This window comes from Gobio gobio (assembly GCF_949357685.1).
Source record: "Gobio gobio genome assembly, chromosome: 12".
Taxonomy (NCBI): Eukaryota; Metazoa; Chordata; class Actinopteri; order Cypriniformes; family Gobionidae; genus Gobio; species Gobio gobio.
In genome coordinates, this window is record NC_137105.1 from 45,006,641 (window position 1) to 45,034,034 (window position 27,394).

Here is a 27,394-nt window from a genome sequence, read left to right on the forward strand (position 1 = left end):
TCAAATTAGTCCATCCTTGCTGAATAAAAGTATTAATTTCCTTTTAAATAAATCTTACTGACCCTAACTTTTGAACGGTATATTACAATAATAAAATTAAAGGCACAATATGTAATTTTCACCGCTAGAGGTCGCTTATTCAAAACAAAGCCGTAGCTTGATTACGCCTTGATTTCGTGGAATCATGGGAGTTTTTGTCTTCACCTCTACAGCCGGTGGAAAATAATCCGACAGGACTCGGGCAGAAATCATATTGATGGATGACCTAATGTATTAAAGATTTATTAAAGGGTAACTAAACCCCAGCTCAGAGCTTAACTCCACCCACTGGCAATTTTTGAAAAATGCTGGAAAAGTGGGCAGAGCCCAGCAGAGACAGAGGGGACGAACCGAGGGCGGGGCTGAGCGGAGGGCGTGAGTGCCTGAGTCCCGCAGTGACGGATTGATTGACAGCTGTCTGACTCGCGAGTCGAAAAGATGGAGAATGACTGGAGTGACACCAGTAGCTTTGCAACAGAGCGGTCATTCTCCCCCACCTTCACCTGAATTGGAGGAGGGTGAATTGTCTGTAGACACAGACCCGTATCAATGCGAGCCACTGGCTCAAACTGCGTTAACTCCCGATGCCGATGATGCTAGTGAAGCAGCAGCGCAAGAGAACTGACCTAATCTATGAACAGTCAAATCCTTTCACTGAATGCCACTAAAAATAGTTCAGATATCTGATATACATAAAATGTATTTTCATTCAAATTAACTGAATCAATAAGCAGCGCAGGACCAATAAGTTCAGACCTAATAGCCTATTATAAACAGATTTCCTCAAATAAAAAACTATATACGCCAGCACGTTACGGTATTGTTGTTCGTTACTGCGGCAACCACTTGCGTGTCAGGGTTTGAAAGTGCGTCTCATGTATGAAACGTATCTGTACACATGACAGGCAGCAATAATATCGTAAGAAAATCCTGACGTGTACTGACAACTGCATTATTTAACCGCAATTTCTTCATTACAATGTTAAAGCATGTGTCAAGTCAGTTTCATTCATAATGTTTCTACTTCATGTAACATGAGAGTTCATACTGGAGTGAAGCCGTTCTCATCATATGATTGGGGAAAACATTTCTCGTGCTAGGGGCACGGATAGTGAGCCGTTTGAAGTACCATCCTACGTTACGATGTACCACAATGTCCAATAGGAAAATTCAACTGCAGTAGCCACCGTTCAACCTTAAGAGGGCAGCACTTTGGCGGTTTTACACCATATTTTATAGAATTAAAACACTTTATACCCAAATGTCAAAACATTTACTCGAATCAATGAACAGCATTAATAAAGCCCCAGTATTACAGATCATTAACCCATTTGCGCTGGATGCTGCGCGCCGAAACATTACATCTACCGACGGTTACTGCGTTGCACAACTCTGAACCTCCTGCCGGCTGCTGCGTGGCGCAGCATTTTGTGTTTGTCATTCATTTCATGGCGCGTGCAGCATAGAATGCACTGTCATTGGTTCAAATACACATGAGGTGGGTTTAAAAAAAAGTTGGTTTAGGGTTTAGTTACCCTTTAACGTTACTGTAGTATGAAGCAGGGTGGAGCTGAGCGTGGCCGCTGGAGCGATTGCTAATGAGAGACGAGTGTGACACACGGCTTGAGAGCAGTGGAGCTTTTCTGTCAGACGAGTGCTTCTGCTTCTTCCGCTCATGCGCATGTGGGGGAACGCAGCGCTGGTTTATCATATTACACACATTTGAGTAAGACTAACTGTGTTGAGCTGTATAACAATGATTTGTTTTATGTCTATGAATGTATCCAAACAGTTGCTCACCTGTATAATAAAACACATAATATATTAAAGCATCTTTGGTGTTTCCATGGTTTCTACAAAATAAATTGAGGGTACAAGGTATGCACATACAGGGTCCGTGTCCTGGTTCAAATGGCTTATTTCTCTGGATTTAAACATTCTTGGAAACATTTGGGATGATATTCCACAAGTCCACAAGTCAACAAAATATATAATACTGTTCTAGTGATTATTGGATATTTTAATCCAAAAAATCTATTGTGCCTTTAAGCTAAAAACTTCTGAAATATAACAAAAAAATCTCTAATTTTAGCATTATGAGCCTAAGGGTTGACCCAACTGGTATAAGAATAATCTAATTTACATTTAATATGCTGGTTAATATGCTGGACTATGTATTTTCTGACGTGTTCTGCTTGATTTTGGAACTATTATAAGTGAGAGTTTTGCTCAAGGACAAGCTGAAGAAAAACCTGCAATGTCGTAGCATTCACATGCTACTACGTCACTACAGAGCATGAGCCAGTCCCTTTTCTGCTGACACAGAGAGTGTGCATGAGTGTACGGTATGGAGCTCGCTTACCGGGTGGTGGTGGTATAAGAGGGGGTGTGGTACTGATGGAGGGAGGAGGGAAAGGTGGAGGTGGGATATTTGGAAGAAAGAAGGGCAACAGCTTTGGGGAGGATAGCTTTGGGGAGGATAGCTTTGCGTCAGTGGATTCTTCTGAAACGACCTGAAATACACACGTATAACACAGCTATATGAGAACCGTACTCTTTATGTCCATCAAGCACACAAAAACACACCTGGATGTTATTTTCATCAGCGCTGTGACGTCTTCGGCCTTCCACTCGACTGATGGTCCCTGCATGTCCTCCGATAACATTGATCGAACCGCTCGACTTCCTGTTCACACCCACACACATAAATCAAAGTCAGATCATTATGTTGAGTCCATATGTGTGAGTGAGGAGGATGAAATGTGCACTGCACACTGCAAGCCATTTAATGAACACAAAAGGCACTTTTTTTTGCAATAGAACACTTGGCAAGCAGCGAAACACATGCAACCTCAGTCAACGCTATTTTCCTGCTGATCTGGGAAATCTCTTATCATGTGCACGAAAATATTTTTAGCTCATGTACACACAGCAGTTACACACTTGCGTGAATGTGTGCTGTGGTAGTCATCACCATTCATAAATCTTCAAGTCTCCTGAAACGTGGCTATAAGTATTTTAAGTAATGCATAAATTAACAAGGCAATAACCTATTTCAGTCACTAAAAATTCATCAAATAAAACAGAGCGCATTAATACTGCATCCAACATTAGGCATGCAATAAGAAAGTAAGAGTTCAAGAGTCTGAGTAACGGTCTGCAAAGGTCACTGTCATTGTTCATGTCCTACTGGGGAAGTTTGGGCGATAGTCAACTACAGAAATAACAAATATAAAAGCCCCAAATTGACACACTTCTAGTCACCTACTTTCAGCAAACAAGACGGTGGATTTAAGTGCTACCCTCTCAAGATTTTATAAAAAAGGGACATTAAAAATTCACACACCAGCCCTGGCTCTGCTGTCTGCTCTCTGTATTTTTAATCACAGGAATCGTTCACCCAAATATCTAAACTTTCTCATCATTTCCTCGCACAAAAGAAGATATTTTGCTGAATGCTGGTAACCAAACAGTTTTGGTTACCATTGTATGGACAAAAACGTTTGTATGTTCCACAGAAGAAAGAAATTCATACAGATTTGGAATGACATGAGGGTAAGTAAAAGTTGACACTGAACTATAATTTTTGGGTGTACTATTCCTTTAAAGGTGCACTCATCAATTTGCCTTCATTAAAAATGATTTATACTCAATTGAATAAATAGTACTATTCAACTTATGTTTAAAATCCTGTTCATAACATAAGTTGAAGACTTCAGTCATGGACATTTACATTGAGAGGGTCGCCACATACATAGATATGTATACGTAGATGCCACATTCGACTGCTCCCGACATGGACATGGAAAGTTGTTGCCACTCACAGGAACAATCAATGATGCCATAACATCGTGCATCCTCTGGTTGTGAAACTGACTTCCCGAAATTCCAGAAGAAATTGGATAACCTTTTACAAGGGAGAATGTGTTGGTTTGTGTTTTATATGTATTAACTCAATAGTACAGGTTTTTACTATGGTAACTTTTTGATGTAGTGTTAGCTGACGCCTTTGTCTTTTTGTATTGTGTTAGTTTAGCAAAATCATCTAGTCTATTGCAGATAAGATATTCATACTTGCGTCTAACTATATACGGTTGCAACTTGCTCTCGAATGTTCATGGACCTTTTCCGTGTTTGACCATTTCAATATAGCGGACGGCTTATGCATAGCGGCCCACAGAAACTAATGAGGCATCTATGTATATTATATATATATGGCCACACAGAAGCAGCCATTTTGAAAAATCACATGATCAGTTGAATATTACTCATATTATCCAGCTAAAACCCTTGTTATTGGAAACTTGACGGTACATTTAGATTTTTTAAGACCAACTAAAGAAAATTTAAGGAATAAATTGCAGGGAACATAACAGTATGTTCTCTAAATGTAAATGTCTAAGCACACAGTAAGTTGTATTAGTGACACTTCAAAGTTTGAAAATACAATTTCCAACAGATTTAAATAACTTTTTAAGTATTTTGACACAAAAAATAGCTTAAAAGTTTGAGATAAGAAATCTTGGGAAATCTTGTGAAAGTGATTTCATGATTAAAACAAGAACAAATATCTGCCAATGTGTTCATAAAAATCAACTTAATTCAAAAGTAAGTAATTTTCACACCCAATGACATATATTTGTTATTGTTTTAAGCATAAACTCACTTAATCTTGTTAAATTTCTCAGAAAACAAGACTTAATTTCTTCATTTTGCATGTCAAGTAAATGTATCTTGATTTAAGGATGTTTAGCAATTAAATGTAGGGCCCTATGAAATCTGTTTTATTCATCTTCGGAACACATATCAGAAAGATTTCTGTCCCTCCATTGACAATTGAAGCAACTATCACTTTGACGGTTCAAAAAGTTCATAGAGATCCTAAAAATAATCCATACACATCAAATGTTTTATTCCAAAGTTTCTGAAGAGACTTGCTCGCTTTATATGATGAACTTAAGTCTTATAGTAAATGATAGTACATTTTGGCTCAACTATCCCTTTAAATGTACTGACCTACTTTTTGATTTCTTCATTCAAAATTTGACAAATTCTGTGCCATTCTGCATTATATTATCAAACATTTTAATGAATGCATTCTGCAATTCTGTCCACGTTTTTTTCTGCATCACTGAAATCATAGGGCCCTAATTTATTGCCATGATATTCATATAGTTTTCAGTCACGTGCGAGGGCAAAAGGGCAAAACCGCCATAGCCTGTCAAATTTCCATCTTAAAACACAAATGTGAACAAGATGCGCGTTTTGGGCACTTATGATCCACATACAGCCCCTGCTGCAGCATTTCAATCACTGAAAACAACAGGACGTTCTAAAACGTTTAATGTGAAAAACCATTTAGGGTGGGTCGCACCAATAAGGTTTCAATTAAGTAAAGTTTAACACCAATCAAGAATTTGTTGATCTGGGTTTTATTTTAAATCGAGTTGTTGCACCACTTAATTTTAAACAGATTTAATTACACAGTAAAACAGTTAGAATTATAGAGCTGATCAAGCAGCAGACGGAAGGTGAACTGACGACAGGCTAAAGAATCCTTATTTGTGCAACCACCCAAAAATAAAAATTGTGTCATCATTTACTCACCCTCAAGTTGTTCCAAACCGGTATGAGTTTCTTTGTTCTGCTGAACACAAAAGAAGATATTTTGAAGAATGTTTGTAACCAAGCATATGAGCAACCATTGACTACCATAGTAGGGAAAAAAATACTATGGTAGTCAATGGTTGCTCTATCTGCTTTGTTACAAACATTCTTCAAAATATCTTCTTTTGTGTTCAGCAGAACAAAGAAACTCATTTGGTTTGGAACAACTTGAGGGTGAGTAACTGATGACACAATTTTCATTTTTGGGTGAACTATCTCTTTAAAGCTGCAGTCCCTAACTTTTTGCGTTCTAGCGGTTAATAAACAGAACTGCATGTGTTTTGCGGAAGAACATTGCAGCCGGAGCTACTTCTCTCTGTTTATGTCCATGGCGAGTCACGCAGGGACTGTGCTCCTCCGCAGCAGTTCCTACCAGACCTGTCTGAAATAGTCCTGTTGTGAACTTTATCCTCTAAAGTGTAGGAAACTCAGAAGATGAAGACCAGGAGACATTGGGATCAGACAGAAGTTAGTCTTTTAAGGAGAACTCTCTGTGCTGCAGGTCGTCCGAAAACAGTCTAACTTAACAGTACCAAACAATGCAATTTATCTACATTTCAGGGGGAGGGATTATACAGCAGGGGAGGAGACATTCAAACAAAGGAATGCATATGTTGTGTAGGTAAAGGACACGCCTTAGACATAACAGTGTGGCCCGTCCTAATTCAATCAGCATAACAGTGTCATTCAAATGCATAGATGCTAATCCAATCACTCAGGCAGTATTGCTCTAAACTTGTCATGGTAAATAGTCAGGAAGTGCATAAAGACAAAATACTTAATGTCTCAAACACTTACACGGCCTGACGTAATCTCCTTAGAATTTCCTCAAGTTTACTTCAAAATGTAAAACACAAATATAGATAAGGTTTTCAGTTATATTCTATTACATTGGAACCTAGATATAACAATGTATAATTTGTAATAATAATAATGTATATTTGTAATCTTACAGTCCCAATATAAACACTCATTATAAGTGTACCATAAGGATTCAGGGTAAGACAAAAAACGGTTTGGAAAATGGATTTATGTTGTACATTCTCATTATATAATTTTTGTAAATCTTGAACACAAAAAAAAGTTACGGACAGCAGCTTTAAAGTGACGTAATGTACTAAAACAGTGATATTAAAAGATCAAATTCAGTTTACACCTTTTTTATGATGTAGCCTATACTATATACAGGCGAGCAGATGAGTCCAGAATATGAACGCAACGCGTTTTGTTTATTATGGGTTTCAAGAAAAAACGCTTAACGAGAAACCTCACATTAATATTCTGTTCATCTGCTTTCCTGTATAAAGTGTGCATCATCAATAAGTTGTATATTGAATTTGGTCTTTTAATAATCACTGTCTTACTGCCTTAATACTGACTACAAACCTGGTAAAAATGACTGGTGGGCAACGGAGGAAAGCCTCGTTTTGCCCTCCAGGTGGGCGTTGCTATAAGCGTGTGACATCATGTGAAAACTATGAATTGGACTTAAGACTTTCTGCTCCAATTTAAGAAATTTTTAAGGCCTTAAATTGTGGAAGGACAAATTTAGGCTCTTAAAGATTTTTTTTATGACCTGCGGAAACCCTGATATACACATGAACTCCCGTGAACTTTATTTTGGTGCGCAAAAACACTGCATTATAATAGCTGAACAAGATCGAATAACAATCTCTGTTCGAGTCAGAAAATGCCACCTCATGCTCTGTGTTTAAATGGGCGTACTGTGACTGACTCCTGCATCCTGTCTGTGCGTGTATGTGTAATAATGAAAGCCGGTCTGTTGCTCTACCCTTGAATGCTCCGGTTCATACACGTCCCCCTGAGCAAGGCATAACCTTCAACTGATCGAGGAGAAGTTCAAGGAACGGCTGATTAAAAATCACCCCCGCTAACTCCTGCCCAGGACCAAAGGCAGTCTGGACCACCAGGACTGAGCCATGGTGTGTGTGTATTTGTGTTGTGTCTCATAGTAATAGTGAAATATTAGGAGGTTTCAACAGTCAGGATGTTTTCATCAGGGGAGAACAGAAAACAAGAGCTGATAGAAATCAAGAACTGAAAGAAAAAAAAGAATTAAAACCCGTGTAAACAGGGATGATAACGTGCGTATGGAGCATTTAGGACAACAGCAGAAAGCCATTATCATGATGCTGTTACAGGGAACATGGCTGGCACGCACAGAAAATAAGCTGCCACTAAGGGTCCTACACTGCCAATTCAACTGCACATGATGTTTCAAGAACAAAAATGCAGAAAACGCAGACAGAGATTACATTAACTGTAGTAACGCTACTGCCTCTTCATTACAGATTCTAGATACAATTGTTTAGCTCAATGTACACTGTATGCAAAAGCTGACAAGCCTTCTCTAATGTATTGTAAGCGGTTCCATGAGCACCACTTCAATTTAAGTGAAAGCTTATATTGCGCTGATATATAGCCTATCATGTGCTGAGTTTGGAAGCATCCTCAGGGAAATCACTTGTTATCTGTTATCATTTACCCAGAGAAAGTGTCTGTAATGCGTGTATGGGTTGGCTGGTTTGATTGGTTAATACTGATATATTTGATTTAGGGTTCATGTACGCACCTGGATGAGTATTCAGACAGATCACTAGAACTCTGATGCACCTAGAGTGAGAGAGAGAGAGAGAGAGAGAGAGAGCACACATTCTGTTAACACAGGTGATCCCAAAACTCTTGTGCCGTCTAAAGAGGCAGCATTTTAAGTCACCATAGGTGCTTTCAAATTAAAAGGTGTTCTAAAAGGTATAAATCCAGTAAGTTGCCTCCTAAGATCCCTTGTTTTAGCCAAATTCTAAGGCAGCCCCAGAATACGACAATTTGCAAATAAGCAACAAGCTCAATGAAAAAGAAAAAGAAAAAAGACAAAGGTAATACATTGTATTTTTAAGGTACACATTTGATCAGTTCTTGCATTCCCAGGGAATCGAATCCATGAACTTGGCATTTCTATGCTGATGCTCTACTGTTTAAAGGGGTACTTCAGCGCTGGGAAGATGAATGGTTATTTAAACTGGGTCATTTATGTAGTAGAAATGTGAAATTATTTTTTAATTTGGTGCCTTCTAGACTGAGAAAAGACTCATGTCTCATGTGGATGAAAGACAACAACTCCCAGAATGCACTTGCTTCGCTGCCCAACAAGGCCACTCCCAAAGCCACGGCCACTGGTTATCACTTGCCCACCATGACACCGCCCCCACCGTCGTTTTGATTTTAATACTAATACGATAATTTCGTATTTCTTTTTTTCCAGAAATAAAATGCATAATTCTCTCGTCTAAGGGGGATATGAGGGGGGAAAAGTACCATAATTTGAATATACTACCAGGTTTCTACTGATGCAAAGCTTAATGCTAAATCTCTAAACTAACCCTTTAAGCTACAGGAACATAAAATAATATAAAATTATGATGAAAAAAATTAATTTCACTATGTTTCGCCCAATATTTGTTTCTGCTATGTATTTTATGCTTATGAGAGCTTATTATTGTGCTGTTCGATTAGCAACATGCTATTGTTAAAATATTGGAATCAACTGCAAGTCTATTATACTTAGGGTGACCAGATTTGTCATGGTGGAATACGGGACGGGATGGACAGTTATTCCCCAGGCAAAATTCTGTCATTACTAACTCACCCTCATGTCGTTCCAAACCTGCAAGCGGATTTATGCTGAAATCCGAGAGCTTTCTGAACCAGCCATATGCAGCAATTTAATTACCACTTTCAAGGCTCAGAAAGGTAGTAAAGACATCGTTAAAATAGTCAATGTGACTCCAGTGGTTCAAGCTTGAAGCAACGAGAATGCTTTTTATGCGCAAAAAAACAAACAAAAATAACAACTTTGACACAGACGAGAATAAATTGTTGAATAAAGATGTTATCTTTGTTTTTTGTTTTTATTAATGACATTAATTAATGATTTTCATTGTTGGGTGAACTAACCCTTTAACATAATTTGTTGTTTTATTAACATTAATTACACAGACAGGCTGCTGTCACTTTAAGACCGAATGCTAGGATCTAATATACTGACATATAACCGGTTTTCACCAAGCTGTATACATTCACTTAAGCCATAACAACTTTGGCCATAATTGACTGTATTTACGTGAGATACTCCACATGATGGGCATTTTTACAACTGTGTCTTTATTTGACCATTCAGGCCCAAAGACAATTTAGGAATAACTATTGGTGCATTCAAGTTGACTTGGACGAGTCAATATTTTTGTAGAATAGGTACATCAACATCTTGCTCAAACAAAAGTGATCTAAACGCTCTTGATGCCATAATTATGACTTCCCAAATCATAAATATGAACTTCTCCGGAGAACTTGAATGCACCATATTTCACTTACCATCACTGAACCATCACTTATGAGGTTTCATGACAGTTAGGGATGCTCCCTTAGAAGGTAGCTGTCTATGTAGGCAGTGTATTGAAGTATTTAGCAAGGTATTTCACTAGGCTTTGGAACAGAGCTAGTCTATAACAGCAGTAAAAGCCCTTTTACAACTCACTATCAACATCTTAGTATGAAACATTATGAGAGAAGTGAGGACATATTTTAGATATGCTAAATGTACCATTATTTTGCTGGATGACGTCAGGCTCAGGATCTCTAGGCTCATGCGAAGTCGTCTTTGTTTGTCACAGTACACCTTCCAGGAGTCCTCATTAAAACCATAGTTAAAGTAGTCAGACAGATCCGCACCTGCGTTTATACACAACATGCGCTGTGAGAGTTTGTACTAAAGAAAACGTATTTGAATCTGAGGTACACTAAGACACACACACACACACACACTTCACAAGTCTTAACGCAATCAACTGCACCTGGTTTCCTCCATGGCTTCTCCTCAAAGGACTCCACATCCACCTGCAGGACACTGCCTTCAGCATCCAGATCCAGCCCTCTAGACTTAGAGCCTGAATCACAGTAGATAAGACTTTAGAGGCTGGATTCCCACACACAGATCAAACCAAACCCGGAAAAATGTCCTAAAAGGATCCTTGCCAGCAGAGTTCAGTTAGGCTTAAAGCTTTCTTCAGGCACACATGATTGTAATATATATATATATATATATATATATATATATATATATATATATATATATATATATATATATATATATATATATATATATATATATATATGTGTGTGTGCATACGTTCTCAAAATATTTAAACTCAATTAAGTCATCTAATCATATGTTTTTCTTACAATAACAATAAAACAGGGATTAAGATGTATAATTTCTTTTCAAATAAATGGTCAATGAAAGGAAAGTTTTCCTTCGGAAAATTAAACAAATGAGATAAGCCGTATTATTTTTTAATAATTGATAAAAATTTATTTTTCTATAAATTAAAGAAAAATATTAGTTTGCTTTTTTTTTCTCTTACGATATCTTGGGGTGGAATATATTCAACACTGCAATATTTGTACAAACAGATAATTTTCTTTTTTTTACTTTTTTGCTGTAGGTCCAAATGAAGTAATGTGGAAAATAATGCAGTAATGGGGTTTCAAAAAGAATTGTGGGAAACATTACATTTATGGCCATTTAAAAATAGTTTACAGAGGAGTATACAAGTTTAATATCATATCAACAGATTAATTACCTGTACTTTATTACCTGATACAGAGGACTTTATGTTCAGACTGATGGAACTGGAACCAAATGACCTACATTGTAAACCACAAAGAGGTATCATTATAGCAATTTATTAAACCCAGAAAGCCTTAAGACGTAAGTATCTCTGCATTACATGACAAGGCGTGACAATGACATGCATAACTAAAGATGCCAAAACCTCTGACTGAATTACTCACGAGCCCTGAGATCCGCCTGTTTTAATGTCACCGATGGTCACACAGACATCATCATCACTCTCTGATTCACTCTCCTTTGAGGGAGAAAAACAAAATGGATGTGTTTGTAAAGTTAAATGAATGCCTTTCATTATCATAAATAAAAACTTTAAGGGGTCATGAACTGAGAAATCAAATTTTCCTTGAGCTTTTGGCATATAAGAGGTCATCATACTAGAAGAATATCCTGTAAGTTTCAGAACTGAAAACTTCCTTGGTGGTCCAAAATCAGCTTTTATTGTAACCATACCCATGTGCCTATAATAGATAGGTGAAAGGTCGCCTCTGCAGAAGATCAAAGCCTATTTTATCATTGCAACTTTAGCCCCGCCCACTGGTGTGTTAGTGAGATGACGAGGACAGAAGAGCAATACAGTATCATTAAATTAAATAACATTATTTTCCAAAGGATCCTAATGCTGAATGTGGTTATTTTATTTATTTTCAACAATGTGAGTCTCAGTTGAGCATTATTTATTTGTATTCTGTACATTTCACTGTGGATTCTTTGGTAACCAATTCAGTCGCAATTTTGGTGCAGGCTTTGCAAACAGATTTTTTTTTTCAATATGGACTCAACAGTAATGCGACAACATGTGTTAATTCTAATGCCTGATCTGTGACCAGTGATTTCTGAAATGTGATGATTCATGTACAGTCAGATGTTCGTCTATGTGTCAGTAAATCAAACCAGTGACTAAACTGTCAACTTCACATTGTTTCTCTTAGTAGGATGAAAATAATCTGTTGTTTAAACTGTGATGAAATTATAAAAGTGATCAAAGAACACTCCCTTTACAATCGCTGGAGCTGTCAATCAAACACTGCAAGTTTATTAGTGACTTGTGCCAAAACTCCTGTAAAAATCAACAAAAATCGCTTTTTACATTGTGTTTGCACTGTTAGTTATGAAGAAAGCATTCGTCAGTGTGCAGAAATCAAGTTGCAATGACGAAATCACTGCATTCATGAGCTCAATATGTCTGTTATTGGCTACAATGCTCATCACTGCAACCTTTTATGTTACGATCTAAATGTAATGCCATAGATCTAAATATAATGCCATATAACACTTTTTGCAATTACTTAACCTTGAGAGCTGTAATAGTAAAAACGAGCTAAAAGTTTTAGAGAGACTTAAAAATGTAATACTAACTATTTCATATGCAAAGTTAGCCAAAATGTTAGCCAATCACAGCAGTGGGCGTTTAAATTGAAGTCTCACAGCAGACACGCCCCTTCAAACAGCGTTCAAATCAGAGGGCTAAAAATCAGGGTAGGAAAAATGTCTTTTGTTTCTAAATTATGACAATTTTTGATGTAAAAATCATACTAACATTATAAGTGCACCCCAGGAAACATAAAACAATAAAACAATGCAGTTTGCGACCCCTTTAAAACATGTTTCGCTAAAACAAGTACCTGGTAGCTGAGTCTATTCACACCTTCCACATCGCCAATCAGAGCACTGTGGAAATAAGATATATTTTATAATTAACCAAATAGATTAGACAATAATGCAAATGCATTAAATGATCCAAAAATAAATAATGAAGAGAATTCGTTTTCAAGTGGTTTGAAGCAAGAAAAAAAATGTATTTAATTGTATTAATTTAATTTTAATTAATGAATATATATATATATATATATATATATATGTGTGTGTGTGTGTGTGTTAAACGTGTGTGTTAAACATGTATTCTTAATTGAAGTGTCAGCTGAGGTCAGGTGTGCGCTGTAGGAGAAACTTCATTCTCCTTCAGATGCACAGATTTCCTTTCAGCGTCATCTGCCTGTCTGATTTAATCACATGCACTAATTGAAGCTACAGAACAATAAAAAGGCTTTTACACCAAGCAAAAATGGCAAATGAGGATCAATTTACAAGCACACCCTTAGCTGCAGGCCTACATTAGTCTAAGTGAGGCCTATATCACTGCGGCCTCATCAGGCTTATTTAAGGCCAATGCAACGTGAGGGAAAATTCTCGCTTGGGTTTGAGTTTTGCCTCGACTCTAATGAAGGTGGAGCAATCCAACCGATGAAAAACGCTGCGTCGACTCCAAGAAACAGCTAACGCGCCTCCACGCTATGCTGGGAAGCAGAGGAATAAAACAATGGTTAATATTCCTTCTCATTCCTACTCCAGTGAGTACATAAGAGGAGCTTATACTGTATTAGCCCTGTGCACATCCGATGCTGAATTTAACAAGCGTCCAAAAAGTTCCATCAGACACGCGTGGCTTGATCCAATTTCTGAGCATTTTTGCAAAGAGGCCTATCGGCACAGACGTGTCCCATACCGCTAATGTGCATGCATGGTCATTACCAAGCGGTGAAACGGGCATTAAATATACACGCTTCATTTGTACAGTGCAACTTGCCCTAACAGGAAATAAATGTTTCAGCCTCTCTCGTTCTGAGTCGGCACACCATTAGATCTTGTAAACTCTCAGCAGCCGGGGATAAAGTGACCTGAAAGTTACTGACATTGCCAGCAGCACAAAATCCCAAAACGGCAGAGAATTTAAATGTTAATGTGTGTGTGTGTGTGCTTGTGTTTGGGATATGTATTCGTAAATGCTGATGAAGCACATTTGTATATGCAAATTAAAACAAATTTGAGTAAGAGCTACTTAAAAAAAAAGGCAAACAGACATTTTGGAGAAGATTAATGAATCAACTGCCTGATTAACGCTATAACAACAAAATACAGCAATAATTAATCTAAAGGTCTTTGCACCAGATTTTACTTTCAATTTCTGTCTTTTCCCACCAGGATTCAAACTATTACACTCAGGGGAGTAGCAATTATTATTACACTTTTAGAGATTTTAGAGCTTTTATGCTGAATTGTGAACGGTGTACAAAAGTCTAGATAAACATCCATTCATGAAGATAAAAGGTCAATGATGGAAACAAACTCTCAACCAAGTTCCACTTCATCAAATTGTAAGTCTCTCATGGGAAACTCATCAACAGCTGAAGACACTTGCTTGGGCACACTCACCTGAACACTTCCTTTTCTGTTGTCTCTTCTTCCTCAAAATTGTCATCTATTTATGATAAAGAAGTAGAGATTAGCACAAGATGTTGGATTTAGAAGTTTATAGTTTAGAGCCTACTCTATCATATTTGATACACACATTTCTGTGGCCTCTAAGGGTGCGTTCACACTTGTAGTTCGGTTCGTTTGGTCTGGCCCAAAAAACTAAAACAAAACATATAGTCCTGGTCCACTTAGCGTTCACACTGGCATTTTTAACAGGATACCTAAAGTTACCAAACCAAAGGGATAGGGATACGGCCACAACCTGATTGGTCGGCTTTTATGACGTATATTTCGCGAAGGAGCTTGCTTACCGAACATTCAAAAACAATGCTGTGTGCTGGATTACACGTGATAATTTTATGCGTGTACATATGGTTTTATTTTTACCAGCTGAAAACTCACGAAGAGCTCATAAAATGTTCAAAACATTCAAAACAGCACTAGGATTTCCTACGTTGTAGGGAGGAACAACCTCGTTGCTCCATGTTTGCCCTCTACTCATTTTGAATACACCGATCTTTCCGCGTCGTCAAATCAGCTGACTTGTAGCGTCGCATCTTGTGACATCACGTCCTGTTTTTGGTTTGTTTACATGTCTTTGGTCCGTGTTGCGTTCATATATAAATCGAACCGCACCAGAGTTTGTTTGGAAGCGGACCGAGACCCATCTTTTTAGCGGTCTCGGTCCGCTTGTTTGATGCGCACCAGGGTTCGGATGGCAGCGTTCACATGTTCAAATGAACCGCACTAACCGAGCAATCGCACCAGGGTTCGTTTTAATCAAACCAAACATGACAAGTGTGAACGCACCCTAAATTATCAATGTGATCAATACTTTTCTTCTGCCAACTGATTGATAGTTTTTTTTTAGCAAGTAAAAGGCCTTTTGGTAAAATTCTAAAAACATTTATTCTGGGAATTTTCAAGGCTGGAAACTTTCCATGGGAATTAACAGGAGTATATGGGAATTAGCAGGAACTAATGAGAATAAACTGGGAATTTGAAAAATGGCAGGTTAGCCTATAACAGGGAACTTAAAGGCACAATATGTAAGAAATCGAATACTTCTCTACTATATAGTATGCGAAAAACAGTACGCCAACAAAGTCGCATGTCCGAATTCATAGTATTCGAAAAACAGTCGGCGAAAAGTACCCGGATGACCTACTACTTTCGGCGAGATTCTGAAGTGCACATGCGATGGACACTTTACTATCCCATTAGGCCACGGGAGATGATTTATGAATGGAGGTGATGGGATGCAACTGACGCTGGTAGGTCACATGATCATAACAAAATGGCGGATGTAGTACGTCTGGATTACATTCATACAACATTCATTTATACTATATAGAACGTACTTTTTTAACGGTCGCGAAGTTCATTCAAATGCAAATGTAGTACCTACTCACATAGTACGTGATTTCGGACGCAGCCACTGTCTTATTGTTTAAAGGGATAGTTCACCCAAAAATGAAAATTAGCCCATGATTTACTCACCCTCAAGTCATCCGAGGTGTATATGACATTCTTCCTTCAGACGAATAAAATCTGAGTTATATTAAAAATCTTCTGGCTAATCCAAGCATTATTATAGCAGTAATAGTTGCTTTTTGAAGTCCATCTGTCCGTCAAATAACGTGCTCCACGTGGCTCCGGGGTGTTAATAAAGGCCTTCTGAAGCGAATTGATACATTTGTGTAAGAAAAATATTCTATATTTAAAAAATGTATTTCATTTTTTTCTATGGCTCTGCATCAGCCGTCCCCGCGCCATCACTTCCAGCGAACAAGGTCAAAATACATGCAAAATACCGGCGCGATCATAGATATATACATAGATTCCTCATTAGTGCCTGCACGGATTGGTCGAATGAGGCATCTACGTCTATATATCTATTTTGACCTTATTCGCTGGAAGTTATGGCGCTGGGAATACTAGATGACATTAGTCTGATAAGAGGTAAAAACATAACATAAATACAGTTTCATTTCGTGTCTTAAAGGGTTAGTTCACCCAAAAATGTAAATTCTGTCATTAATTACTCACCTTCATGTCGTTCGACACCCGTAAGACCTCCGTTCATCTTCGGAACACAAATGAAGATATGTTTGTTGAAAGCTGAAGGCTGAGAAAGGCCTCCATTGGCATTCAGTATTTACACTCCCAAGACCCATAAAAGGCACTTAAAACGTCGTTACAAAGTCCATCTCACCACAGTGGCTCTACAATAATTTTACGATGCGACGACAATATTTTTTGTGCGCAAAAAAAAATCTAAATAACGACTTTATTCAACCTCTTCTTGTCTTCCGTGTGTGCCTCCACGATGCATGCGCGAGAATATGAAGTAGCGCCGGGGTTCGGGAATCCATGAAATGCACACTTTAACCCCATTTTGAGAACTACGCCAAGACCTAAAGCACGATCAATGTAGAATTCAACAGCTTAGATACGCGCGTCTTCCTCTGATTGTAAACAAATCCCTTCTGGGTCATGTGTCCGAACGCCGGATCTGCGTCATATTCTCGCGCATGCGTCGTGGAGGCACACACGGAAGACAAGAACAAGTTGGATAAAGGTGTTATTTTGATTTTTTTTGCGCACAAAAACTATTGTCGTCGCATCGTAAAATTATTGTAGAGTCACTGTGGTGAGATGGACTTTGTAACGACGTTTTAAGTGCCTTTTATGGGTCTTGGGAGTGTAAATGTACTGAATGCCAATGGAGGCCTATCTGAAGCCTTTCTCAGCCATCAGCTTTCAACAAAAATATCTTCATTTGTGTTCTGAAGATGAACGGAGGTCTTACAGGTGTCCAACGACATGAGGGTGAGTAATTAATGACAGAATTTTCATTTTTGGGTGAACTAACCCTTTAAGACATCAATATGTCGCCACGAGCCGCATGGTTTAATATGGATTCGTATGTCTACTCATTGCTCTCGTACTCTAAAATATCCCCATTGACATGCATTATACGATTATCACACTGCAACGATTGGAGTTAAACATCTTCATTTGTGTTCTACTGAAGAAACAAAGACACCTACATCTTGGATGCTCTGGGGGTAAGCCGATAAACATAAAAATGTTGTTTTTGGGTGAACTATCTCTTTAAATCTTGTTTTCTTGATTTACCGCGAGTACCATGTTTTACCATGCCTAATATGGATCTAGTTTACTGCAGTGTCAACCAGTGTCTCATAGCAGCTGCCGAGCGAACACACTACAACATAACTTTCAACACACTCAAATGTATGTAATATGTTAAACCAGCGTTGCATTCGCCCACATACGCATGAGCGGAAGAAGCGGAAGCGCTCGTCTGATAAAAGCTCTTCTGCTCTCGAGCCATTTCTCATTAGCAATCGCTCCAGCGCCTCGTTCAGCCCCACCCTGCTTCAAACTACAGTAACGTTAATAAATCTTTAATACATTAGATCATCTATGGATATGATTTCTGCCCGAGTCCCGTCGGATTCTTTTTCACCGGCTGCAGAGGTGAAGACAACAACTCCCATGATTCCAAACAAAAGGTTTATATTTATGTTGGTATATGATACAGTTTATATTTACATTTCCCCAAATTCCCAATTAATTCCCATAAATTCCTAACTTGGAAATATTTCCAAAATTTACCAGATTAATTTGCCATGGAAAGTTTCTGGAAATGTACCCTTTGCAACCTTAGTCCCCATACAGGTCGTTGTACATGTGTCTTTTTGCTGTGAAATCTTTAGTGATTTTCGTTAACGTAAGAATAACTTTTTTATTGTTAGTAACATTTAAATGCGAATATCAGATCTCTCCATCATCATTGTATCGCAATGAATGATGTATACACAACAAAAAGTACAGAGCTTGGACCATAAAAGTAAGCATTTGAATATCATCTTACTAAATATTATTTAGATATATAGTATGTAAGCTTGTCTCCTCCACAGAATAAAACATTTTAAAATATTTTTTTTCTCACAATTGCTAGTTTATATCTCGCAATTGTGACTTTATATCATGCAGTTCTATAACTTGCAATTGTGACTTTATAACTCGCAATTCTGGCTAATTTTCTCAGAATTGTGAGATATAAATACAATTGCGAGTTATAAAGTCCAATTCTGAGGGAGGAAAAAGACTGACTTTTTTTTATCTCTCACAATTCTGACTTTATATCAAGCAACTGCGACTTTATATCTCTGACTTTATAACTCCCAATTGCTAGTTTATATCTCGCAATTCTGACTTTATATCATGCAGTTCTATAACTTGCAATTCTGACTTATTTTTTCAGAATTGTGAGACAAATACAATTGCAAGTATAAAAAGACTGACTTTTTTATCTCTCACAATTCTGACTTTATATCTAGCAACTGCGACTTTATATCTCTGACTTTATAACTCGCAATTGCGACTTTACATAATGAATTCTGAGAAAAAAAAGTCAGAATTGTGAGATAAAAAGTTGCAATTACCTTTTTAATTTTTTTCATTCTGTGGTGGAAACAAGCTTCCATAATATAGAGTGACAAATGATATTCATATGCATTTAGTAAGTAGTCTGTAATAAAGAACTTTACATTACAAGTTATAAGAAATTCATCTTTTTTCCATATAAATATCAGTAACTGCATGATATTGCATGCAAAACAAACAAAAAACATACACTTTTTATGAAATATTTTGCCAAAAGGTTCAATAAACTGTTCTATTGAAAAAATATATATATATTGTTCTGGCTATATGACAGACTTCAAAAAAGCAAAACAAAACAAAAATCAATTTCATTATCTAAAATGCAGCCAGTTTAGGAATGGATCAATTTAAGGCCATTTTAAAACCTGACATTCAAAATGTCAACTCATTAGACTATATCGATTTTTCTTCTCTCGGATTCCTGATGTACATGATACAGTAGGCTATTTGAAATGACCTATGCCATATTTGACATGGAAAATAAGTGAAACATAAATAAAAGTAAACAAACAATACCCTTAAAAATGAGTTTAAAATGAGCTGTCCAACTGCTTTTAAAAGTAGCAGCACTTAGATGATGTTGTGTTAGGTGTGTAACGCCATATGGTCCCTGAAAGGGGAGATTTGAAAGTAAATGCTATGAAACGCGTGCAGCTGAACAAATAACGGTCTGTTGTAATAAACTTTTAGGGTCAGGATCCCTGAAGCGAATGCTTTTGGTTTGATAGATGCTGCTCGGGTGCTTATTCATCATCTCATCACGAGGGCGCTTGATTTGCCCTCCTGAATCACTTCAGTAAGTTTTAAACTCAAGTTTGATCGTCAGTTTTTATCTCACCTCCATAAAGCCAGTCCGTCTCGTCATCAGCGCTCTCATCAGCTGTTTTCTCTACCTCTCTCGTGGACATGATCACCGGTTTTATGCGATTTGCTTTGATATCAGAGGCTCCGTTTAATTTAATGATTCATCGAGTTCGACAAAGTAACTTTACGTAGTGATAGTTTCAGTAGTTATTGTCACAGCTGTCACAGTAGTGACACCGCGTGCTGGTGTAGCAGGTGCGCGTTACCAAAGAGACACAGCTCACTGCACGCGCACGTGTGCGCGGGGCACGCAGGAAGTTCAACATCAACACAACAATATTCATTTAAAAACAGTATATTATTTATTTTTTATGGACAGACGCGAACTCTTTTTTTATAACAGACAAATCCTTTGCCTTTACTTTTTTTTTTACACACATTACAGTATTGTAACCAATGAATGAACATGTAAACAAAGGCAACCATGAAAAACAACAATCATGGCAAATCAAATACTGAGATAAACATAAGAATATTATTAGAAGAGAATACTACTACAGCTACTACTATGAAGAAAAAAAACTATTTTACTCTAGTAAATACTATAGTGTTTTTGAGCCATACTACAGTAAATTGTAGTATATTATAGTATTTACTACACTTTGTTAAGTTATACTACAGCATACAGTATACAGTATGTATACTATAGTTTAACACTTGACTATAGTTAATACTATAGTATTAACTATAGTCAAGTGTTAAACTATAGTATACTGATACTACAATTTACTGTAGTATATTTACTACCTATAGTATGGTTCAAAACACTAGTATTTACTAGAGTAATTTTACTGTAATATTTTACACACATTACAGTATTTTAAACAATGAATGAACATCAAAGGCAATTTTTGTTTTTGAACCATAGTAAATGTACTACAGTAAATTGTAGTATATTATAGTATTTACAACACTTTGTTAATTTATACTACAGCATACTGTAGTATTAACTAGAGTCAAGTGTTAAATGCAAATAGTGAGGTATACAACTTTTTAGTATATTTACTATAGTATGGTTACAAACACTAGTATTTTCTAGAGTCATTTTACTGTAATATATCATAGTATTTTCACACTCATTACAGTATTTTAAACAATGAATGAACATCAAATGCAATCCAACGCAACCTTGAAAAACAACAATCAGCAAATCAAATACTGAGATAAACATAAGAATACTATTGGAAGAGAATAGCCTACTACTACTACTACAACTACTACTATTAATAATAATTTAATATTTTTACACACAGTACAGTATTTTAAACAATGAATGAACATCAAAGGCAACCATGAAAACCAACAATCATAGCAAATAAAATACTGAGATAAACATAAGAATATTATTAGAAGAGAATACTACTACTACCCCATATGGAAAAATATATTACAGTAAAATTACTCTAGTAAATACTATGGTGTTTTGAACCATACTATAGCTAGTAAAGATACTACAGTAAATTGTAGTATATTATAGTATTTACTACACTTTGTTAATTTATACTGCAGCATACTACTATAGTCAATTGTTAAACTATAGTAAATACTGAGGTATACTACAAATGTACGGTAGTATATTTGGTTCAAAAACACTAGTATTTACTGGAGTAATTTTACTATAATATAGGCTACCATAGTATTTTCACACACATTACAGTATTTTAAACAATGAATGAACATCAAATGTAATCCAAGGCAACCTTGAAAAACAATAATCAGCAAATCAAATGCTGAGATAAACATAAGAATACCCAGATAGCAACAAAGTCTGGGCCGAGTCTGGCTTACATTAGATACTTCTGGCTTAATTCTTTTTTTTTTTGTGTTAAACAGAATTGGGCTGAGCTCTGGCTAACCAAAAGAAACAAAAAGAAAATTGTATCTGTTTGGCTGAGCCCTGGCTTGAGTTCGGTCTGCCAGCCCAGAATAAGAAAATATTTGGCTGAGATCTGGTTGAGTTTTGGTTAGCCGAAGAGTAAATCTCTGGCATGTATGTGCTATACTGTAAAACAGCTGTGAAGATATGATGTTAATTGGTTTATATTTTACACAATATATTAGAAGGTTATTTTTTTCAAAAATAATAAAATGAAATATGTTTGTTATAGGCCTAGCTAAAAAATACTTTTAGTTATTCAGTACACTTTTATCAAAAGTATCAAAAAATATCAAAACTATTAGAAGAGACTAGCCTACTGCTACTACTACTACTACTACTACTACTACTACTACTACTACTACTACTACTACTACTAATAATGATAATAATAATAATAATAATAATATGAAATGAATGAATGAGTAAAATAATTAATAAAGAACTTTTCACATATATATAATGTTTAATTTTAATAATATACCATCCTTTTCCACTTCCCAGCTGATAGCTACAGCATGACGCATAACTATCGCGACGCCTCTGCGCCACGTCACCTTCGAGAGACTCACATGGGTTTGTTTTGAATGGTGTCTGTTTGACAGTTCTCCTGTTGTTTTCGTTCGTCTCAGTTTAAAACACCAGCATTCGCGGAAATATGTTGCCCACGGATGGTGTCATGTGTTTCCCCGGTCAGACGTGGGAAAAGGTGCTGTCAAAGGTAAAAAAGGCTGTTGTTTTCATGGATGATCGCTGCTCGGAGAGTCTGCACTGGAACGGGGGGGCCGCGCTGCTGTTTGAGGCTGGAGCTCGAAACATCAAACAGTTCTCAAGCTTCGAAGCAGGTGGACAGAACGAACCCAAAGCTGTGTTTGTGGTCAGCACCGTGCTGAAAGGTAGAACCGCTGACATTATCAAAGACATCATATCCCTCAGTCACTTCCAGTACTGTGTGGTTTGCACAACTGTTCCTCACTCCCTTCACCTGCTTGCGAATAATGTGAACGCTGATCTGGAGGGGAACCCGGTGTTTGAGCAGTTTGAGGAGAAACTGTGTGAGTGGATGGGTGATATGAACTATACATCCGAGGTCATGTATGCCCCTGTGGTCTTCGCCCCTCTGACTCAGCACCTCCAGCTTTTGCCTGCTTTCTCTGATGTCTTCCCTTTATTGGAAGTTGATCTCGAGTCCATCAACGAGAAGAGGCTGGAGAAAAGACGGTTTGGGAGTCTGATGGATGTGGATATGCAGTCTCTCCCACCTGAGCTGCAGATTCAGATTAAAGCTCTGGCTTCGTCCCTCAACACCCTGTTTGAGTTCATCAGCACCCGTGAGGAGAGCTTCTCGGTGGGACCGATGAGCCGTCTGATCGCAGGGGAGCTGGCCAATCACCCACGGGCCAAAAACAGGAGGAAGACGGCCCCCAATAAAGCATCAATAGTGTTTGTTGATAGAACCCTTGATCTAACAGGTGTAGTCCAATGTGTCTAAATATATATTCACTATTATGTATAACATGCCTTCTGTAGACTAGTGGAAAGAAAAAAACACACATTTAAATACTCACACACAATATTTATCTTATTAAAGGATTAGTTCACATTAAAATGAAAATTACCCCATGATTTAATCGCCCTCAAACCATCCTAGGTGTATATGACATTCTTCTTTCTGATGAAAACTACCAGAGTTATATTAATAATATCCTGAGACGCTTCCAAGCTTTATAATGGCAGTGAATGGGGTCCACTAGTTCAAAAAAGTGCATCCATCATCATATAACTGCTCCACACGGCTACGGGAGGTTAATAAAGGCCTTCTGAAGCAAAGCCATGCGTTTTGTGTAAGAAAAATATCCATATTTAAAACTTTATAAAGTAAAATATTTAGCTTCCGCCAGACCTTCTGTATTCAACTTATGAAAGAAGTGTAACTGGCGCGACGTATGACTAGGGTGACCACCATCAAACAAACCAAACGTGGGATGGTTACCAAGTTTGTGTGGGACATGTTACCAACACTAAAACACAACCTGAAACTGTTGTATAATCTTTATTTTACATGTCATTTAAATTCAACATCACTGAGCCCAAAGGCAGCAGGCTATTTTTGAAACAGTTCTGACCCAGTCCAACTAAAATCCAACAAAATTAACAAATACAACATAAAACAACATAAAATGTGTTAATTGACAGTCTTGTATATTAATTTATACAGAATTATCCATTCCTTTTCTGACAGGGAACACATGGAACGAATCCACATTTTGATTGACAGCCGTCACAACCTACTAGTGACCATGTTTACTCCTTTCTCTTCAACCGTTGGATAGGATTTAAAAAACGGCTGTTGTATTTGTGTTACTTCTGACGAAGTGCTGTTAAATATAGGTGAAAAACAATGCCGCAAAAAGAATGAATAAAATGCTTTCTTAAAAGGCAAAAGAACGCATGCATGTTTTCTTAATATGATCATTAACAACCAACAGACTGATGGAAATGCGGGACATTTTCTTAATTTGCGACATGCGGGACAAGGGGTGAAAGTGCGGTACAAAGCGGGACAGCGTAGCGTAAGCATTTTGAACTGCGAGAGGCATTACACTTAAATAATACGGAAGGCGGTCTGGCGGCAGCTAGATATTTTACTTTATAAAGTTTTAAATATAGATATTTTTCTTATATTCGCATCAGAAGGCATTTACTAACTAACCCCCTGGAGCCATGTGGATTACTTTTATAATGGATGGATGTGCTTTTTTGAGCTTCAAACTTTCGACCCCATTCACTGCCATTATAAAACTTGGAAGCGTCAGGATATTTATTATCATAACTCCGATTGTGTTCATCAGAAAAAAAAGTCATGTACACCTTGGATGGCTTGAGGGGGAGTAAATCATGGGGTAATTTTCATTTTAAAGTGAACTAATCCTTTAAACTTAATCTATTTGCTTCTTTAAGCTTCTTTAGATACTACAATGCGTATCTATATTGGCCATTTTTTCCATGCACTGAGCCAGAAATGTCCACTTCAGTAATACTTACCTACATCAAACAAAGTATCTTGCCTTGTTTAGATTAGATTAGATTAGATTCAACTTTATTGTCATTACACAAGTACAAGTACAAGGCAACGAAATGCAGTTTAGGTCTAACCAGAAGTGCAATAGCAGCAAGTGCAGGATATACAACGTTTGCATAAGTGCAGGACATGGATATGTACTGAGTATATATAAATATATCTATAAATAGAGAGATGGTTATTACTATAAACAGAATTTACAGGTGAATATGTACAGTGAATAATATACAGATGGTTATTACTATAAACAGAATTTACAGGTGGATATGTACTATGAATATAATATAATATACAGATGGCTATTACTATAAACAGAATTTTACAGAGAGAGGTATACAATGATATGTTAGGCTAAAATGAGGAATATGGCAGTGGATTAAGGTAGTGCAATAAATTATGGACAGAAGCTATCCGAAAAAAAGTGTAAAAGTGCAGTGGAAAGTGAATGCATATTACGGTTAGAAGTACGGTGCAAAATGCAAATGTAAACAGTGGGTACTGTAAATAACAGTCGGCAGTGCAAATGAGCATAATCCAGTTAAGGTATGGTAGTGCAAAATGAATAAGTAAACAGTTGTGACTGTAATAAACAGTCGGTAGTGCAAATAACAAAGTGAAGGTGGATGTGAGGTAGGAGAGTTATCAGTATATGAGGGGAGTGGATCAACGGGGGTTTGAGTTCAGTAAAGAGACAGCTCTGGGGAAAAAACTGTTCTTTAGTCTGCTGGTCCTGGTCCGGTGGATCCTGAAACGCCTGCCGGAGGGCAGGAGAGAAAACAGTCTGTGGGCTGGTTGAGAGGAGTCCTTGAGGATGCTGCGAGCTCGATGCAGGCAGCGTTTCCTCTGGATGTGCTCGATGGCAGGTAGTGGAGTCCCTGTGATGCGCTGGGCAGTTTTCACCACCCGCTGCACTGCCTTGCGCTCCGCAACAGAGCAGCTCCCATACCACACTGCCACACAGTTGGTCAGAATGCTTTCTATTGCGCAGCGGTAGAAGTTCACCAGGATAGCCGAGGAGAGCTGATTCTTCCTCTCTACCTCTCTACCTTGTCACATCATGTTGGCATATATTATAACACAGTTTGACTTTTTCCAATTCCGTGTCCTTTCAAAACTTATTTACCTTTTCCTGTTTTTCTTATTTTCCAAATCTCTAGGGGCTGTTGGCCATCATGGTGACAATCTGGTTGAGAAAATCCTGTCAGTGTTGCCACAGTTGCCAGGTCATGTGACTGATGTTCAGGTGGACATGTTGGAGCTCACACACCTGAAGCAGACAATTGATACAAAGGGCATCTTGGCACCAGGGTGCTTGGCTCAGAACCAGTAAGTCTTTCTTTTTGATAGAAAACACCCTAAAGCACTCTAGTAAAGACCAGGCAAAGAACATTCAATGAGTGCATATTCACATTGTATTGGAAAAAAACATTGACATACATCTTGAGGACTTTTTCAAAGTCTCATAAATCAAGCATTTCTATTTTAAACATGTTTTAAACACGTTTGAGATGGGCTGGTTGTAATATTATCCAATTTAAGGTATTAAGATTTTTCAATAATGGAGTTGAGTGAATCTGAATAACCTTGTACTGAAAGGGATAAATCACCCAAAAATAAAAAATGTATTTACTCGCCCTCATGTCACTCCAAACCTGAATAACTTTCTTTCTTCTGTGGAACACAAAACATGTTTTCTAAAGGGTTTTTGCTCCATAGAATGAAAATCAATAAGGTCTAATATTGTTTTGACCCTACTGACTTTCAAAATATCCACAGAAGAAAGAGTCATACAGGTTTTAAACGGTAAATGACGTCAGAATTATCTTGTTGGGGTGGATGATCTCTTTAAGAGCAAAGTATGTAACGAAAGTTTACTCCAAGGTACTGTTTTCAGGATACCAACATTTAAGTAATTTTTATTAATACCAGCAATTCTCAATACCAATTTCAGTACCACAGCAAAACATTTATATATACAGTCTATATGTATGTATGTATGAATGTATGAATGTTTGTATGTATGTATGTATGTATGTATGTATGTATGTATGTATGTATGTATGTATGTATGTATATACCGGTAACTGTTTTATTTAACCTTTTAAAACGTTATATTAAAAAAATATATATTTTAAAACAAGTATATTATAATAATCTAAAAAAAAAAAAAAAAAAAAAAAAAAAAAAAAAAATATATATATATATATATATATATATATATATATATATATATATATATATATTTTTTTATTTTTTTTTATTTTAGATTATTATGATATACTTGTTTTAAAATATATATTTTTTTAATGTGTGTGTACTGTATATAATTATGATGTGTATATATAAATACACATGCATGCATGTATGTATATATTTAAGCTTTGATATAAAATAGGTTAAATATTAAAGAATATTTTATTTTATATTT

General features: G+C 37.0%; 2 protein-coding genes across 2 annotated transcripts in view; one reads left to right on the forward strand and one right to left on the reverse strand.

Moving 5' to 3' along the window:
• The window catches only part of fip1l1a (FIP1 like 1a), a 50,793-nt gene extending 30,595 nt beyond the window's left edge, over nt 1-20,198 (reverse strand). Inside the window, exons 1-10 of the mRNA XM_079830566.1 lie at nt 19,983-20,198; nt 14,627-14,672; nt 13,039-13,084; nt 11,578-11,651; nt 11,381-11,430; nt 10,578-10,670; nt 10,328-10,455; nt 8,300-8,340; nt 2,626-2,725; nt 2,402-2,552 (exon numbers count right to left, since the gene is read on the reverse strand). Of these exons, the coding sequence (XP_079686692.1) occupies nt 2,402-2,552; nt 2,626-2,725; nt 8,300-8,340; nt 10,328-10,455; nt 10,578-10,670; nt 11,381-11,430; nt 11,578-11,651; nt 13,039-13,084; nt 14,627-14,672; nt 19,983-20,052 (799 nt within the window). The 5' untranslated portion in view covers nt 20,053-20,198. The remainder of the gene's footprint in view (nt 1-2,401; nt 2,553-2,625; nt 2,726-8,299; nt 8,341-10,327; nt 10,456-10,577; nt 10,671-11,380; nt 11,431-11,577; nt 11,652-13,038; nt 13,085-14,626; nt 14,673-19,982) is intronic.
• A 2,225-nt stretch (nt 20,199-22,423) lies between these two features.
• Nucleotides 22,424-27,394, forward strand: part of scfd2 (sec1 family domain containing 2) — a 221,243-nt gene continuing 216,272 nt past the window's right edge. Inside the window, exons 1-2 of the mRNA XM_079831658.1 lie at nt 22,424-23,356; nt 26,124-26,292. Of these exons, the coding sequence (XP_079687784.1) occupies nt 22,543-23,356; nt 26,124-26,292 (983 nt within the window). The 5' untranslated portion in view covers nt 22,424-22,542. The remainder of the gene's footprint in view (nt 23,357-26,123; nt 26,293-27,394) is intronic.